At 43.5% G+C, this 16,407-nt stretch overlaps 1 protein-coding gene across 3 annotated transcripts in view; it reads left to right on the top strand.

Moving 5' to 3' along the window:
• Socs2 (suppressor of cytokine signaling 2) overlaps nt 1–16,016 on the top strand; it is a 41,529-nt gene extending 25,513 nt beyond the window's left edge. For 2 of the 3 annotated variants that reach the window (XM_039079991.2, XM_039079992.2), the window contains exon 4: nt 10,553–16,016. In XM_039079991.2, the coding sequence (XP_038935919.1) occupies nt 10,553–10,603 (51 nt within the window). In that variant the 3' untranslated portion in view covers nt 10,604–16,016. Of the gene's footprint in view, nt 1–4,376; nt 6,264–10,552 lie in introns of those variants that run through there. The other variant, XM_039079993.2, reaches the window with a different exon arrangement.
• Nucleotides 16,017–16,407: the final 391 nt, after the last annotated feature.

Genomic DNA, 16,407 nt, shown 5'->3' with positions numbered 1-16,407 from the left:
TATGTATGTGTGTATGTTTGTGTGTGTTATGTATGTGTTTATATGTGTGTGTCTATGTATATGTGTGTATGTGTCTATGTGTATGTGTGTGTATGTTTGTGTTTGTGTGTGTCTATGTATATGTGTGTATGTGTTTTTGTGTGTGTTTGTGTTTATGTTTGTATATGTGAATGTGTTTGTGTGTATGTGAATGTGTATATGTATGTGTGTATGTTTGTGTGTTTGTGTTTATGTTTGTATATGTGAATGTGTTTGTGTGTATGTGAATGTGTATATGTATGTGTGTATGTTTGTGTGTTTGTGTTTATGTTTGTATATGTGAATGTGTTTGTGTGTATGTGAATGTGTATATGTATGTGTGTATGTTTGTGTGTTTGTGTTTGTTTGTATATGTGAATGTGTGTGTGCATGTGTGTGTATGTGTATGTGTGTGTGTTTGTGTGTATCTATGTATATGTGTGTATGTGTGTTTTTGTGTGTGTATGTATGTGTGTTTGTGTATGTGTGTGCGTGTGTGTCTATGTTTATCTGTATGTGAATGTGTGTGTGTGTGTGTGTGTGTGTGTGTGTGTGTGTAAGTATGGTTCTTTTACTACTATCGTTCAGCAGCCGAGGACAAGGACACTTCTAGGGGCTTTCCTGGGTTTGTTCCCCCAGCCCTCCTCATGCTTACCCTTCCCTTCCCCCTTATGATCCAGCACCTCTGAAACTCAGCACAAGGATTTACCCAGTTGGTCAGGAAAATGCATAGGAAGACTTGGGACGAATGGTAAGCACGTTTGGATTTATTTACCTAATTTGAGTCTATTTCTTCACAATAAACTTTATGTGAATGGCTGTCTTGTCTGTGCACCTTATCTGTGCCTTTTTGTCTGGTGCCTGTGGAGTCCAGAATAGAGCACCGGGTCCTCTGGATCTGGGGTTATAGATGGTTGCTATGTAGGTTCTGGGAATTGAACCCAGGACCTCTGGAATAGCAGCCAGTACTCTCTTAACCACTGAGCCATCTCTCCAGCCTGATTTCTGTTTTGTCAGAAGTGTGTGTGTGGAGGGGTTGGGGGGAGGACTCGTCCTATCTGCCAACTTTTATGGCAAGAACTTTCCGTATCCGATTGAATTCAATCCCTACAACACCATTTCCGGCATGTAATTGCATGGTGACCATTTTGAAGATAAAGAGACTTGAGGCCCAAATGAAGGTGAAGTGGAAAAGCATCTCGCCACTGTGTTGGAGCTGAGATTTGGAACCAGGCTATCTGACTTTAATATCAGATTTAATCTAGACTCTCAAGCACGGTCATGCAGCCAGAGTAACTAACTAGACTGTTCCTGCTAGGACGTCCTTAGAGAAGATGATTAAAGGACATTGACCCACACATTCACTGACTGACTCATTCAAATCAACTGTAGGCCTCATAGGCCTCTCTGTTGAGCCCTGCATCACTATTTTATGACCCTTTTCCGGAGAGGTCAACAAGTGTCTCTTCAACAGAGGTAGGACATCAATGACAGACCAAAGGAGTCCTACGCAAATGTCACCTGGTGAGCCCCTGGGTTTCATGAGGTTTGTTTCCAGCAGCCTAAGGTGAGCCAGTGGTTGAGGACTCCTCGCAGGGGCCTAGGGAGCTTACGAGAGGCTGCATCACTGAAGAGAAAGTCTCTCGGCAATTTCTCACAACCGTTGGCTGTAAACCCTCAGGGAGGATCCTCCTCCTCCCCACTCCATGAAAGAAAGTTAATGAACTCAGTCTTGCGCGGGTCTCCTGTGAGTAATTATAGCTGCCGAGAGTTCACGAGGGTAACTGCCATGTCCATCTTGGGGGATGGTGATTCTCAAAAGAACGCTCACTACAAATTATGTTTTTTCCTTGTTTATGTGGATTAGAGACATTATTTTAGATGGGCTATAGATGTACTTAAAAAAAAAAACAACTTAAAATAGTAATGGATCTCCCAGGACCGGATAAAACGGTATGATAAGAGAGGGCCCGGCCTGTCTTCCCTTTGGCCAGTTCCTCCATGGCTGCAGCTTGTGTTATAGGCACAAGGGTTCACAACCTTGACACCGGCCTAAAACTGTGTGTAAGGATCAGCAACGCTTCACCCACGGTAGATCACAAGGGCTACAGCTGAAGTCCGCACAGACAGCTGTCACCACAAAGATCTGCTTAGGCCACCCACTTAGAGTCACCTCTTCCTGTCCCCCAACATTAGCGACCGATGACTCATTTTATGTTTCTTAAATTTCTCATGTCAAATCTCTCTGTCTCGAAAAATCAAAATTTTAAATATAATAAATAAATAATACCATAAATAAATATAAATGAAATAAAATTGTTATTTTTGCTTGTGGTTTGTGCCTTCATGAGTTTATGGGTACCACATGCTTGCAGGAAACTACAGAGGTCAGAGGATTGGAGTTAGAGGATGTTGTGAGCCACCATGTAGAGGTTGGGAATTGAACTGAGGTTCTATGCAAGAACAGCACCAGCCCCTTAAAAGTCTTATTAATGCATGCATGACCTTGAACTCATGTTCCTCCTATTGCCTCAGCCTCCCATGTACTGGGAATACAGGGGTCTACCGCCATGCCTGACTTCAAGTTTCTTTACTGGTGAGTACAGAGAAGACTGTAACAATGCTTATAAAACATTCTCACTCCAAATTATTATATTATTTCTTTCACAAATCCATGTGTCTTATTCTCTGTTCCCCTTTTCTTCTTTCATGTAGCCCTCTCTGACTTGGAACTCACTTTGTAGACCAAGTTGGCCTTGAGCTTAGAGAAATCCTCTTGCTTTGCTTCCAAGAGCTGGGATTGAAGGTGTGTGCCACCATGCCTGGCCCACTCTCTGTTCCTCTTGATTGACCTTTCCTAGAGACATCCTTTCCCCAAAAAGTTATTAGACATCCTTCCTATCTACCTTTCATCCTTGCCTACATCACTGTGTGAACACTAGATAGTATATGTTGTGTATTTGGACTAATGCTAGTATTATGTTAATTGGGTTCCCAAAGTTGCATGAGAATCCACATGTAAGACCCTGAGGGTCCCTGCCCCCAGTTGGTTCTGATTGATAAATAAAGTTGCTGGTGGCCAATGGCTGGGCAGGAACACAGAGGTGGGACTTTAGGATTCGTGGGCAAAGGGACCAAGAGAAGAAGAAGAAGAATTTAGAATTGCCATGCCCGAAAAGGAGTAAGGACCAGGTCTGAGAGAAAGCACACCAATCATGTAAGAGCCTGGGGAAGAGTGAACCCCAACACCCCCTCCCCCCCACCCTCACGCATTGGGTCTGGGGCAACAAAGATAAAATATAGATTTTTTTTAGTAAGTAATAACTCAGGAATATCGGAGGGGAGGCGTTAGCCACATGGAGGTTTAGAGTGGTCCAGCCATTGAGTTGTTTAAGGCATATTAAAATATAAGGCTGTGTGTGTGTGTCTTTCATTTGGAAACCCAGAACATTGGGGTGGGTAGCAAGAAATGCACTGCAACTTCAATAAGTTGTAGCTTCAGAATGTATCTAAGTAAGACAACATCTACTTAGTGTGCATTTACAACGTGATAGGCTCAGCTCTTCACCTTGGGAATATAGCGGTGGATGGGCTACACTCTTGTCCTAAATATGTAAATAAATGAATAATGAGATAATTGACCATGATTCTGTTTGTCGTTTGCCTTTTGTTTGTTTTAATGAGACAGGATCTCATTGTGTAGCCCTGGCTACTTATAGCCTTCTGTGTAGACCACTGTGGCCTTGAACTTACCAAGATCCGCTGTTTGCCTCTGCCTTCAGAATATTGGGATTAAAGGACTACCCTACCAGGCCACTAACTGTATGATTCCAAAGTATGGAAACATGTTAAAAATAGGGCAATGTATAGTTCAGGTAGGCAGGGGAGAAGGGGATGTAAGGGGTTTGCCAAGTGTGGTTTGAATGTGATGTCCTCCCGTAGTATCTGACATTTGAGTACTTGGTCCCCAGTTTGTGGCACTGTTTGGGTAGGATTAGGAGGCGTGATCTTGCTGAAGAGAACAGGTCACCGAGGGTGGGCTTCTAAATTTCAAAGGCCTCAAGCCATTCCGAGTTCATCCTCTCTGCTTCCTGTTTATGGTTCGGGAGAGTTACTAGCTTCCAGCTCCAGCCAACATGCTTGCTTCCTGCCATACTTCCTTGCCATGATGGTGGTAAACTCTTATCCCTCTGGAACCATAAGCCAAATCAAAGCGTTTCTTCCACAGGTTGCTGTGGCCATGTCGTTTCATCACAGCAACAACAAAGTAACTAAAGCAGCAGCTGGTACCAGGAGGGGGCGGTTTGCTCTGGACCTTTTGCTCTGACAGGTTTGACCATGACTTTTTTTTTTTCCAGGACTGAGGAAGACTTGGAGACTTTGGACTAGAAAAGTTGTTGAGCATTGTAAGTGGATCATAATGGGTCACCCTACTAGAAGCTTGAAAGACTGATGAAGCTGTACAGACAGTGGAGGCTTGGCTTATCAGGTTTCAGAGGGGGAACATATTAGCCACAGGCCTAGAGACTTTTCCTGGGCAAAGAATGTGACTGCCTTCTGCCCCGCATCTAAGACTTTGCCTGAGGTCCAATTAAAAAGCAATGGCCTACCTGTTGGACAGAGGAGATTTCAAGACAGCCTAATAGTGACTCTGTCACATGGCTAATAGTAACCACTCTGATGGAACACTACACTGAAAAAGAGTAAGAGGCACAGAAGAAAGAAACACAAAATGAACAGTTCGAAGAAATGGAAACTTGATGTCACACGTGGCCCAGGCTTAGGCTGAAAGAGATACGGAGATAAAGGAGAGGAACTACAGTGGAGTAAAGGGAAGGGCGGCTTCAGGACGAGGCTCTACCCAGCCAAGCTTGCAGCTTGTGAGCGGAAAAGGTCCAAGGAATTCCTTACATCTAGGAAGGAACGACAAAAGCTGCTGTAAATGTCATTCGAGGGGGACCAGAGTTTCTCTTGCAATGGCAGCAGAGCTCAACAGGGTTGCCCAAGAGGTGATGACGTTAGAGTCAAGAAGGATATGTAAGGACTGGTGGAATCTTTCCTCATGGGCTTCAAATAGCTACTGAACCCAGGTTGTGGCAGGGGAGTCTGCACGGATACCTAAGAGGGCATTGCATGAGGCTATGGAGTGAAGCCTGGATTGCATTGGAGACCCCAGAATGTTGGAGATGACTGAGCCAAGATATATGCCAAGGGGAGATGCAATCGGGACGTGGTAGTGAGCAGAGAGAGGAGAAAGAGATCTTCCAGGCAGCTCCGTAGCATCAGACAGGGAGATATAGGATTTGGAGTTTGCCCTGCTGGGTTTCAGTCTTGCTTTGGACTAGTAATTCATCACTATGCCCCCATTCCTCACTATGGAAGGGTAAGATAGATTCTGTGCTATTGTATGTTGGGATTATATAATTTGATTTATTTATTTTTTTATTTTATAGGACGTTATAATTAAGAGATCCCTTTGAGTCTCAAAAGACACCTTGGACTCGTGAACAATGTAGAGACTAAAAGACTATGGGGGGACTTTTGAAGCTGAATTAATGCGCTTTGCATTATGATATGCTCATAAGTCCATGAGGACCAGAGAATGGAATGTAGGGGTTTGGATGGAAATGGCCCTCAAAGGCTCATGTGTGTGAATACTTGGTCCCCAGTTGGTAAAACTGTTTGGGAAGGATTAGGAGGTGTGGCCCTGTTAGAGGAGGTGTGTCATTGGAGCGGGCTTTGAGGTTTCAAAAGTAACTAATACAACAGAGTAATAGTAAGGCTTACTGGTAAGAAGGAAAAAATCTTGGGTAATGGTGGCACACACCTTTAATCCTAGCGTTTGGGAGTCAGAGACCCATGGATCTGTGTGAGGTCAAGGCCAACCTGGCCTATAGAGTTCTAGAGAAACCGTAGACAGAGAACCCCTGTCTTGAAAAACAAACCAAACAAAACAAAACAAAACAAAAAAGTAAATAGTCTTTTGGGGCAAGAGAGATGGCTCAGTGGTTACAAGCACTGGCTACTCTTCCAGAGGACCTGGGTTCAATTCCAAGGCCCCACACGGCATCCCACAACTGTTTGTAACTCCAGTTCCAGGGGATCTGAACCCTCACACAGACATACATGCAGGCAAAACATCAGCGCACATACAATAAACAAATAATTAAAAATTAATAAAGGAATAGTCCCTCTTGATGCCATAACAAACGACCTTGTTGTATAAAGGGAGGGAGGAATGTTGTAGACAAGATAGCAGGGGTGGGAGAGGAAGTCAGAGGGATGTGCTGTAGGGGTGGGGGCGATATTAGAATGGGTTAGGCAGACAGTGCTGGAGGTTTAGATCTTTTTAAGGCTGCAGAGGAAAGCCAGTGGAAGACAGCAGCGGGATGTGAAGTAGTCATTATAGGAAAGATGGAGTAGGTGTGTGTCTGTGTGTCTGTGTGTGCGCGTACGTGTGTGTGTCTCTGTGTGTGTATGTGTGTGTGTCTCTGTGTGTGTATGTGTGTGTGTGTCTGTGTGTGCATATGTGTCTCTGTGTGTGTGTCTGTGGGTCTGTGTGTGTGTGTATATGTATATGTGTGTGTATGTGTCTGTGTGTCTGTGTGTATGTGTATGTGTGTGTCTCTGTGTGTGTATGTGTGTGTGTCTCTGTGTGTGCATATGTGTGTCTCTGTGTGTGTGTCTGTGGGTCTGTGTGTGTGTGTATGTGTATATGTGTGTGTGTCTGTGTGTGTGTGTGTGTGTGTGTAAGATGACACTTTCTATTAAATAAAAGGGCTGAACTTTAAAGGTCTTATCACTCTGTAATTTCCTTTAGAACCCAACACTGTGCTTCGGGATTTATTTATATTACTGCTTTCTGATACAATGTATTCACTCTAATTGTTTGAGATAGTGCAGTCTACCACTATATCAAAGTTTCTCTTTCTATTTATGCTCCTATTAGATGTTAAAACTATCTCTATACTGTGTATGCAACTCTACCTTATATCTGACTGTCTTAAGGTGAATTAAGGGTTTTTCTGGGGTGTACACCTTTATGAGGGTAGCTGTGTCTTTTCAGTAAATTCTGTGTATTTTCCAGATGGTCCCTAACTGCACTCTAGAGACAGAAATGTACGGACCCTAACTGTGCATGAGAACCTCCACTCCCGTTATTCTCAAGAGTTAGAATTATTATGTGGGTTTAACGACGGCCTAGCTGATAGATTTCAAATTGGTGACTCATGCTTGCAACACCATGACCCAGAAGGCTAGCAATCCGAGCCTGTCTGGTCTACATAGTAAGTTTCAGGCCAGTCTGGGCTATGTAGTGAGACTCTGTCAAAGAAATGACAGCCTGTAGACCAGGCTGGCCTCAATCCACTCATTCCACCTGACTCTGCCTCCCAAGTGCTGAGGTTAAAGGCGTGCTAGACTGTATTTTCTGAGAATTCACAGCTCTTAGCTCATGCTCATTCTCCTGGGATTTCTTTCCTTATTAATTCATCAGACTTTATATATTCAGGATAACACTTTTATGGGTTAATAAAAGTTGCATATGCTCGCCCTACAAATGTTCAGGACTGTGTCCCCAAACTTCTCCCCAGCACTGTCTTCATGTTTTACAATGGCAGCTTACATTTAAATTCCCACTCTTGCCTGATTTAGCAATATCATTCTTTCCTTACCCTGAGGTCCTACAATCGTTCTGTAAATGAGGTAGAATAGAGATTTCTTTCTTTCTTTTCTTTCCAAATGGAAAAGTGCCTGATCTGCTATGATTCAATGAACAATCGTGTGCTTTCCCTGCTGGCTTTTCCCGTGGGCATGGGCTTGTTGCCTGCCCGTCACTTTGCCCTGGGTTGTGCTAGGCAATGCCATAGCTTTAGGATAAGCCTTTTTGTCTAGTGTGGTCAGATGCCTTTCTGTTATCTTGGTGATTTCTGGCTCTTTTTTTTTTAAGATTTATTTATTTGTTTTATATAAATACACTGTAGCTGCCTTCACACACACACTGAAAGAGGCCATCTGATCTCATTACAGATGGTTGTGAGCCACCATGTGGTTGCTGGGATTTGAACTCATGACCTCTGGAAGAGCAGTCAGTGCTCTTAACCACTGAGCCATCTCCCCAGCCCGATTTCTGGTTCTTAATTCTTTAGTATGAACTTAAGAAGTAACTTGTCAAACCCCACAGGGGAAATGTAGACATTAGCTGTAATTGCAACATGGTCACATATTTTCTGGAAGGTATTGGCAGCATAGAGTCCTCTCATGATGAACTTGAAGGGTCTTGTCATTTACTTCTCAGTGTTGTGGGTCAGTCAAACTTGATCCATCTCGATTGACCTTTGTTATGTCTGTTTTCGAGTTCCCCACAGTTTTACTGCAATTTTTAATGGACACTTTATAAAAGTTATATCCTTTCTTAGTTATCCGCATGTACACGAAACCACTGTTAATTTGGGGATATTAATTTTTATCTAGGTACATTGTGGAACTCTTAAATGGTTCTAAGATTTCACCTGAAGAATCTGGATTTAAAGAAACAATGTGTACAGTTTTATTGTAAGTTCTCCACAAACTTTTGAATCTGAGCTTCCATTTATTGTTTTGTATATATGCTGGGGTAAAAAATGAGCATAGATACTCATTCTTTGTACATTATAAAGTATCTTTATACGTTAATATTTTTATTACTAACTCCTATTCATTCTTCTATTAATTTTCATGGAAAATTTAAAAGTTGACAACAAAATTTAAAATATATAATAAAATTTTAGAACTTTAAAAATTAGAAACCTCACATTGTTGATGACCTAATTAGCATGTGGCTTTCCAGTCATCGACAGTGTGCGACTGTAGACTGAGACACTTACTGGACATCTTATAAATCTGGGGATGTGACAAGAAAGAACGAGAAAAGGAAAATCATCAGTCTTCAATACTGTTAGTATACATATGCATGTGTGTGTGCACACATGCGATTGCACACACACACACACACACACACACACACACACACACACACCATTTGTTAATGTGTAAAATCATGTGAGTTTTATAAGTTACTGACATGAGGAAAACATGCATCATGAAAATGAAAAATCAAATCTGGGCAGTTGCTCCCCATCCCGAGTAACTATGGGTACTCCTGGTTGTCTACTGGTCATGCTCATAAATCTATTCCTAACTAGAGTCTCAGGGTAGATGATAGGCCTATAAGAGACCACGGAGGCATTATTTCAGGGAATGGGCATCACTGATAGATCCCTCAGTTGAGGCTTGGTTGGAGTTTCATTGATGCTTGCTGCCTAGGGCTACCCGGGCTGCCCTCCATTGAAGACTGGCTATGGCAAAAGACCCCATTAATGCTCAGTCCCAGGACAGAGTAGGGCCCACCAAATATTTAACCTGTGATCTAGGAACATGCTTTCCTAACAAGGTGTGGGCAGCGGTGACTGCGAGGAGAGGGATGAAATCAGGAAGTTCATGCAACTCATAGCCAGGGTGTCAGCCAGTCCTCTGGTTGAAACAGGAAGTGCCTTAAGATTGGCTCCTCCTGAAGGGAGCCTCTCAAGGGCCTGGCTTGTTGCATCTGAGGGACTTTTTTGTTTTTCCCAAAGATGTTCAAGCTTCGATGGAGTGAGGTCCAGGATATGGTCTGAACCAAGAGACACTTGTCAGGCTCTTTAGTTCTCCACCACTGAATCTGCTTGGTCAAAGACCAAGTCATAGCTCGTCTGCAAAGCTATGCAAATAAACAGCGTGGTCTATTTTTAGGATGTCATTGCTAACAAAAATAGCTCGAAACCCAGACATTTGAATGTCAGCAGACTTCAGCTCAAGATGCTATCCTGTGGTAACCATGCCAAGGGATGCTAACATTTTCTCGGGGGTCATTGTTTAATCTTCCAGTGTCTTCACTGATGTTATTCCTGCTTTCATTTGGGAAAACCAAGGCTCACAAATGCTGGGTGGCCTTCCCCAAGTCAGCCTTTCACCAGCAGAGTCCAGGATGCTCTGCCAGTTACCAGCCTGACAGCACAGCTCTCGATTTCGAACATATTTCCTTCCCACCTTGCCACATTCCACCCTGACACTGGTAACGGGATGTTGTTATTACATGGGACCCGGTCCAGTTTCCTGAAAGGAATTTAGTTGCTACATTAGATTCAAGTTACATAATCAGGAAATTACTTATCCTTCTTAGTGTCTTATTTGCTTTATTTAAAAAAAAAAAGCCGTTAGAGGGGCTAGAAAGATGGCTCAACAGTCAAGTGTGCTCACTGTTCCTCCAGAGGACCAGACTTAATTCCCAACACTCACATGACAGCTCACACCTGTCTGTAACTCCAATTCCAGGAGATCTGACACCCTTACATAGAAATACATGTAGGCAAAATAAAAATCCATTCTATATTTAAAAAAAGAAGCCTGTTTGTAAAGAAAGAAAAAGAAGAGAGAATAGAAGGAAAAGAAAAGAAGAGGAGGAGGAGCCATTGGATTTATGTTATCTTGCTCAATTCATTGTGCTTCCTTTTTACAGAGAGTCTCAAGATGTTTTTCCAACACAGCATGGTCTGTGGCAATTGCTTGACAATTAAAGGGCTTCCTGGAGTTGCGTGGAACACAGTCTTAGGACATACCATGAAGTCCATCAGACTTTGGACAAGCTCCACAGGCGAGACCAGAAGAGAAGCTGCCTGTCTGGATCACCTTAACCCGAAGACCAAGTTCAGGATTCCATGCTTGCTGAGATGATTGACAGGCATCGTAGGAGAAACGACATCTGGGAAATTTCTCATCAGGAGATACTTATCTCATGTCAATGGAATATGGAGAACAAATGTTGGTTTCGTTTGCCAAACAAAAGCACAGAGAGTACCCGGCACCCGTGGGGACATAATACACAGTTTCAGTTTGATATCTCTTGACCGGAATGTGATGCTGGCTGTTTCCTGATGAGGTCCTATTGGCTCTACAAGCTTTAGTTACTTTGTGGCAAGGTCGGAGAAGGATGCCTCACTGAACACCTGCACCCGGGGTTGACTGAAACAGTATGGGAGACTGTATCTGTTCAAAGCTCAATTTCCAAACACTTTCTTCTGAACTGGAAGATTCTTTTTTTTTTTTTTTTTTTTTTTTGGTTCTTTTTTTCGGAGCTGGGGACCGAACCCAGGGCCTTGCGCTTCCTAGGTAAGCACTCTACCACTGAGCTAAATCCTCAGCCCCTGAACTGGAAGATTCTTAAACAAGCAAACAAACAAACAAAAAACCCTAAAACTGAATTCTGTCACTGTTGTTCCAGGGCAGATAGGAATGTGATAATACTGTCCTTGCATGAATAGGGTAGGGTGTACGTAGACATGAGGATGCCTCTTTAAAAATTCAATATGCCCGTGATCTGTATTTCTATCCTCTAGAATGACAACAACAACAAAGACGACAAAAGGATTTTTCTAATCTAACATTTGTATGCTTGAAAGTTACTTGGGAAGCTGAGTCAGGAGTGTTCCAAGTTGGTAAGGGTCACAAGGTTTACCCAGGCTGTAGAGTGAGTTCAGTCCAGTCTGGGCAACTTAGTGAGACCACGTCTCAAAAGAAAAAGTGTGAAAAGGGCTGGGGTGTAGCTTTGCACTCTTGCCTAGCCTGGGTGAAGTCAATCTGCAATACTGAAGAAAAAGATCAGACCCATTTTTAAAGTAATCACAGTTACAAAGGCAAAGGTGCCTGGATTCATCTGGGTCAAGGTACGAGCTGTCCCCTCTTGTCTCATTACTCACAGGACATTTTCCTTGCACTCTTGGCCCGAGATGACTCTTGATTCTTACATCATTTCTTCTCCCTGAGCTTTGTTCAAATACCTGACAAAAGCAACTTAAGGGAGGGAGGGTTTGTCTCACTGTTTGAGAAAACAGTCCATCAGGGTGGGGAAGGCATGCAGCAGGAGCAGGAGCCAGCCAGTCACACTGCAGCTTCAAGCAGGAGGCAGAGGGAGATGAACGCTGGGGCTCCAATGGGACGCCACTCTTAGTTCAATCTAGGGCCAAAGTCCAGGGGGTTGATGCCATCCGAATTTTGGGTGGGTTTTCCCTACTCAGTTAAGCCTTTCTGGGAACACCCTCATAAACACATGCATTGGTGTTGATTCTAAAGTCCACCAAATTAATGGGTTTGATGAAGATTAACCATTTTCTATTTAGAACCTTTAGGTGTTGCTCCCATTTCTTTGGCCAACACAGGATCCCCTGAGCCCATCTGACTGCAAGGGAAGCTGGGAAATGTAGTTTTTGTTCTGCACAGCCATGTTTGGTCAACTACAAAACTAGGTTTCTAGGGCTGGAGAGATGGCTTAGTTAAGTGCCTGTTGAGCAAATGTGAAAATGTGAGTTTGGATGCCCAGCAAACATGCAGAAGTTGGTTGTGTCTGTATCCCCAGCACTACCAAGGAGGAGACAGGGAGACCTCTGAAGCTCACTGATCAGCTAGCTGAGCAGAATTGATCAGGCCCAGGTTCAGTGAAAGACCTGATCTAAATTTTAAGGTAGAAAGCCATTGTGGAAGTCATACAGTTCTAACAGCTAGCCTTCCCATATGTGTGCACACGTTAGTGCATCACACACACACACACACACACACACACACACACACACACACACACCCCTTTAAACTTCAATTCTAATAGAAGAGGAGGAGGTAGTTACTTGGAGCCACTTAGACATCTGTGGCTTCTCTTTATTTTCCCAACACTAGGAGTCAGGTACAAATGATCCCTTTCATTATTCAAGGAAAAGAGAGATCAAGTTACTTGCTGAGGAAACACAAGGTAGTTCTTTGTGAGCCTTTTGGGTGTGACTTTATTCCTGTTCCCTCTGTATTTGTGTCTACTTTTCTGTGTTCTAGCGCTAGAATTGGGGTGGAGAGATCTCTGCTTTCTTGGGATTGCCACAGCACACTGGTACCTCATTTCACCATACCACTTAAGAACAAATGTCCAGGAAGGTGCCCCATGCCTTTCCTTTAGAGTTCAAAGGAAGCACATGTTTAATTTTGTTCAAGGAATTCTGTGACACTTATTGAGCAATGGGTATTACGTTTGAGTGTTGCTTAATCAAAACCAGGAACCAGACCAAGGGAGTACCATTCTTTGATTTGATTCAGATTATACCTGACTTGGAGTTAGCTTAGAAAATCCATTCCCCAAAATTTCTCTCCTTTCCTCCCTTCCTTCTTTTTTTTCTTTCTCCATCTTTATTAAATTGGGTATTTTTTATTTATATTTCAATTGTTGTTACCTTTCTGGGTTTCCAGGCCAACATCCCCCAGCCCCTCCCCCTCCCCTTCTGTATGGGTATTCCCCTCCCCATCCTCCCCCCATTACCACCCTCCCCACAACGATCTGGTTCACTGTCCTCCCTCCCTTCTTTCTTCCTCCCTATCTTCTACCCCATTTTTGTTTTGTTTTTGTTCCTCTGTTTTTAGCTTTTTGATACAAAGTCTCAGATATCTCAGAACAGCCTTGAACTCACCAGAGTGGCTTGGATTCTGAACCCTGAACCCTCGTTCTCTATCTCCCAAATATTACTATTACAGGTGTGTGTCACCTGCCCTCAGAATCCTAATTAAGAAGGAAATACTTCCAAGTCCTTGGGAGCTAATGCAGGATGACCAAGAGCTCAGAGGGCTACATAAGGGCTTTGAAGCTAGCGTGGGTTACATGAGACACCACACACACACACACACACACACACACACACACACACACACACACACGCACACACACACAGTTCAAAGAAGAGAAGAAAACCTTTAATAAAATATTCATTGTTTCTATAATTTTTCTCCCAGAGGCCAATGTTGACACAAAGACAATCTCCTAAGGTGGCAGATTTTCTAGAAAGAATTTTATTTTAAGGGAAAAAAAAACACCATTGAAAACAGATGTTGTTCTTCTACGTCATCTAACCACTGGCATCTTCCACGGAGCAAAATTTGGCAGGAGGTCTTGGTTCTGGGTTCCCCAGCCCCCAGAGCACGACTTCTAACAGATGCTATGCACTGGAAACACAACTTAAAACAGGGAGACCTGGCTCGTCAAAGTTCAAATCCGAGGTTTTCCAAGCTAGTGTTCCAGGTCCAGAGAACGGACCCAAAAAGGAGGCCCATGAGAGAAGTCACATTTGCATGATTCAGGCCCAGGGTCAGGTGAACCACTCACCGTTGGCAGCAAAGAAAAAAACCCACTAGGATATCAAAAATCTTTATAACCGAAACATGTAAAGGTGATGCTGCATTTTAAAAATAAATGTTAAAATAATCACCACGAACAAATGTCATATCTAAATTTTTTATTATTAAAAATTCAAACATGTATAAAATGAAATATGATTACATCCCTAACCACTTTTCCCTCCCATTGCCTCAAATCACCCAGCACAGCCAGCGCCCAATTTCATGTCTTTTTTTTTTTTTAATTACTTACTTATTAGAGGAGGGTCGTGTGGTCTGTGGCGTACTTAGACGCTGGGTTTTATGCCTCAGGATCCAGTTACATTCAGGACGTGGGTATTGTCACTATCGATGTTGTGCAAAGACTGTTCCCTAATTATCTCTGATTGGTTAATAAAAGGCTGAGCAGCCAATGAGTGGGCAGAGGAAACAGAAAGGTTGGACTTCCGATCCTAGCCAAAGGTCCCAGCAAAAGGGCCAGAGAAAGAGTCAAGAGGCAGTTGAGGGTGCAGGAGATGGAGGTCTGAGAGGCAGGTAGAGGAAGAAGAAGAAAGTCGGCATGAGGTCAGGTGTGAGAAGCAGTCACCAAAGGAGTTCACCATGAAGGCACACATGAAACAGAGCAAGCCAGGGCTAGAACCAAACTGGAAGTAACATGGGGCATGTGCTAGGATGTAGATAGCTTAGAGGGTTAGAATAGATTATAACTTGCCCAGTGCTTAAAGCTTGCTGATAAACTTATAGGACCCTGTGATGGTTTCTATACGCTCAGCCCAGGGAGTGGCATTATTAAGTGTGTCCTGTTGGAGTGGGCGTGGCCTTGTTGAAGTAGGTGTGTCACTATGGATGTGGGCTGTAAGACCTTCATCCTAGCTGCCTGGAAGCCAGTATCCCGCTAGCAGCCTTCAGCTCCTCTTGCACCATGCCTTCCTGGATGCTGCCATGTTCCTGTCTTGATGACAATAGACTGAACCTCTGAAATGTTGTCCTTATAAGAGTTGCCTTGGTCATGCTGTCTGTTCACAGCAGTGAAATTCTAACTAAGACAGACTCCATCTCAATTATTTGGGAGCTAGCCAGGCTAGGAAAAACTGCTACCTTTAAACTTCATCCTGTACCCACCAAGTCCAGTTAGTGTTGCTCACACAATGGTTGTAGGGCCATCCACTGGAGGTGGGGAAACCTGCCAGTGGTCAACACCCAAAAAAATGGGATGACTCCCCCTTCCTAAGTGGCTATCGACTGCCAACAGCTTCTCAGTAAGAGGTGGGCCCTTTCCCTTGCCTATGCTGGAAGTTGGGTTGGCTTGATCTTGCGCAGGTCTTGTACTGGTAACTAAAGTCAATGTGCATTCATGAGTTCTGCAGTCATGTGAAGACCAGAAGCGCCTTTCACAGCATGCCTCCCCATTCTCTGGCTCTTAAGTTCTCTCTGCTTATCTCCTACAATGATCCCTGAGCCTTCGGGATGGCATGGTTATGACAGGTGTGCCTAGAAAGACATCCCATTTCGAACTGAGCACCCAGTCCCCTGTTACTGGCACTTGGATCAGCTATGCATTTGCACAATGACTGATGCCTACTGCAAAATGAAGCTTCTCCGACCACAGTTGAGAACAGCCTGGATCTATGGGTAAAAGTTAAATATTTAGGAAGCAGTTTGACAGCATGACCATAGCAAGCTAACAATACCAAGTTCTGCCCCAGGGCCTATGGCTTCCCTAGCCCTGGGCATTTGAAATGCCAAGATTTTTAAATAAAGTAAGAGCTGTTTATTTTTGCTTTGCTGCTGTTTTTTTTTTTTTGTGTGTGATGGGAACATTGATTTCTCACGAGGCCCCCACGTCCCTGGTCCCCAGATTTCACTCCTCTCTGCTGGATGGCTTATAGCAATCACAGTTGTATGAATTATATACATTACATACATATGATTACAGCTGGTTGGTGTGGGGGCTTCATACATATCTACCTCTTTGATAGAGCCTTAATTTTTCTCACTGACTTCAAAATAAAGGAAGCTATTTGGAGGAGTGTATAGATAGTGCACATTTTCCCATTTCTTCCGGCTCCAATGTGGCTCCACAAAGTGGTGTTCAAGACCTTCGTGGTGGGGATGTAGCTCCACGTTAGAACGCTCACCTAAACATGAGCGAGGACCTGAGTTTGATCTCCT

Source organism: Rattus norvegicus, chromosome 7 (assembly GCF_036323735.1).
Source record: "Rattus norvegicus strain BN/NHsdMcwi chromosome 7, GRCr8, whole genome shotgun sequence".
NCBI classification, from domain to species: domain Eukaryota; kingdom Metazoa; phylum Chordata; class Mammalia; order Rodentia; family Muridae; genus Rattus; species Rattus norvegicus.
This window is presented reverse-complemented; position numbering and strand designations above follow the sequence as displayed.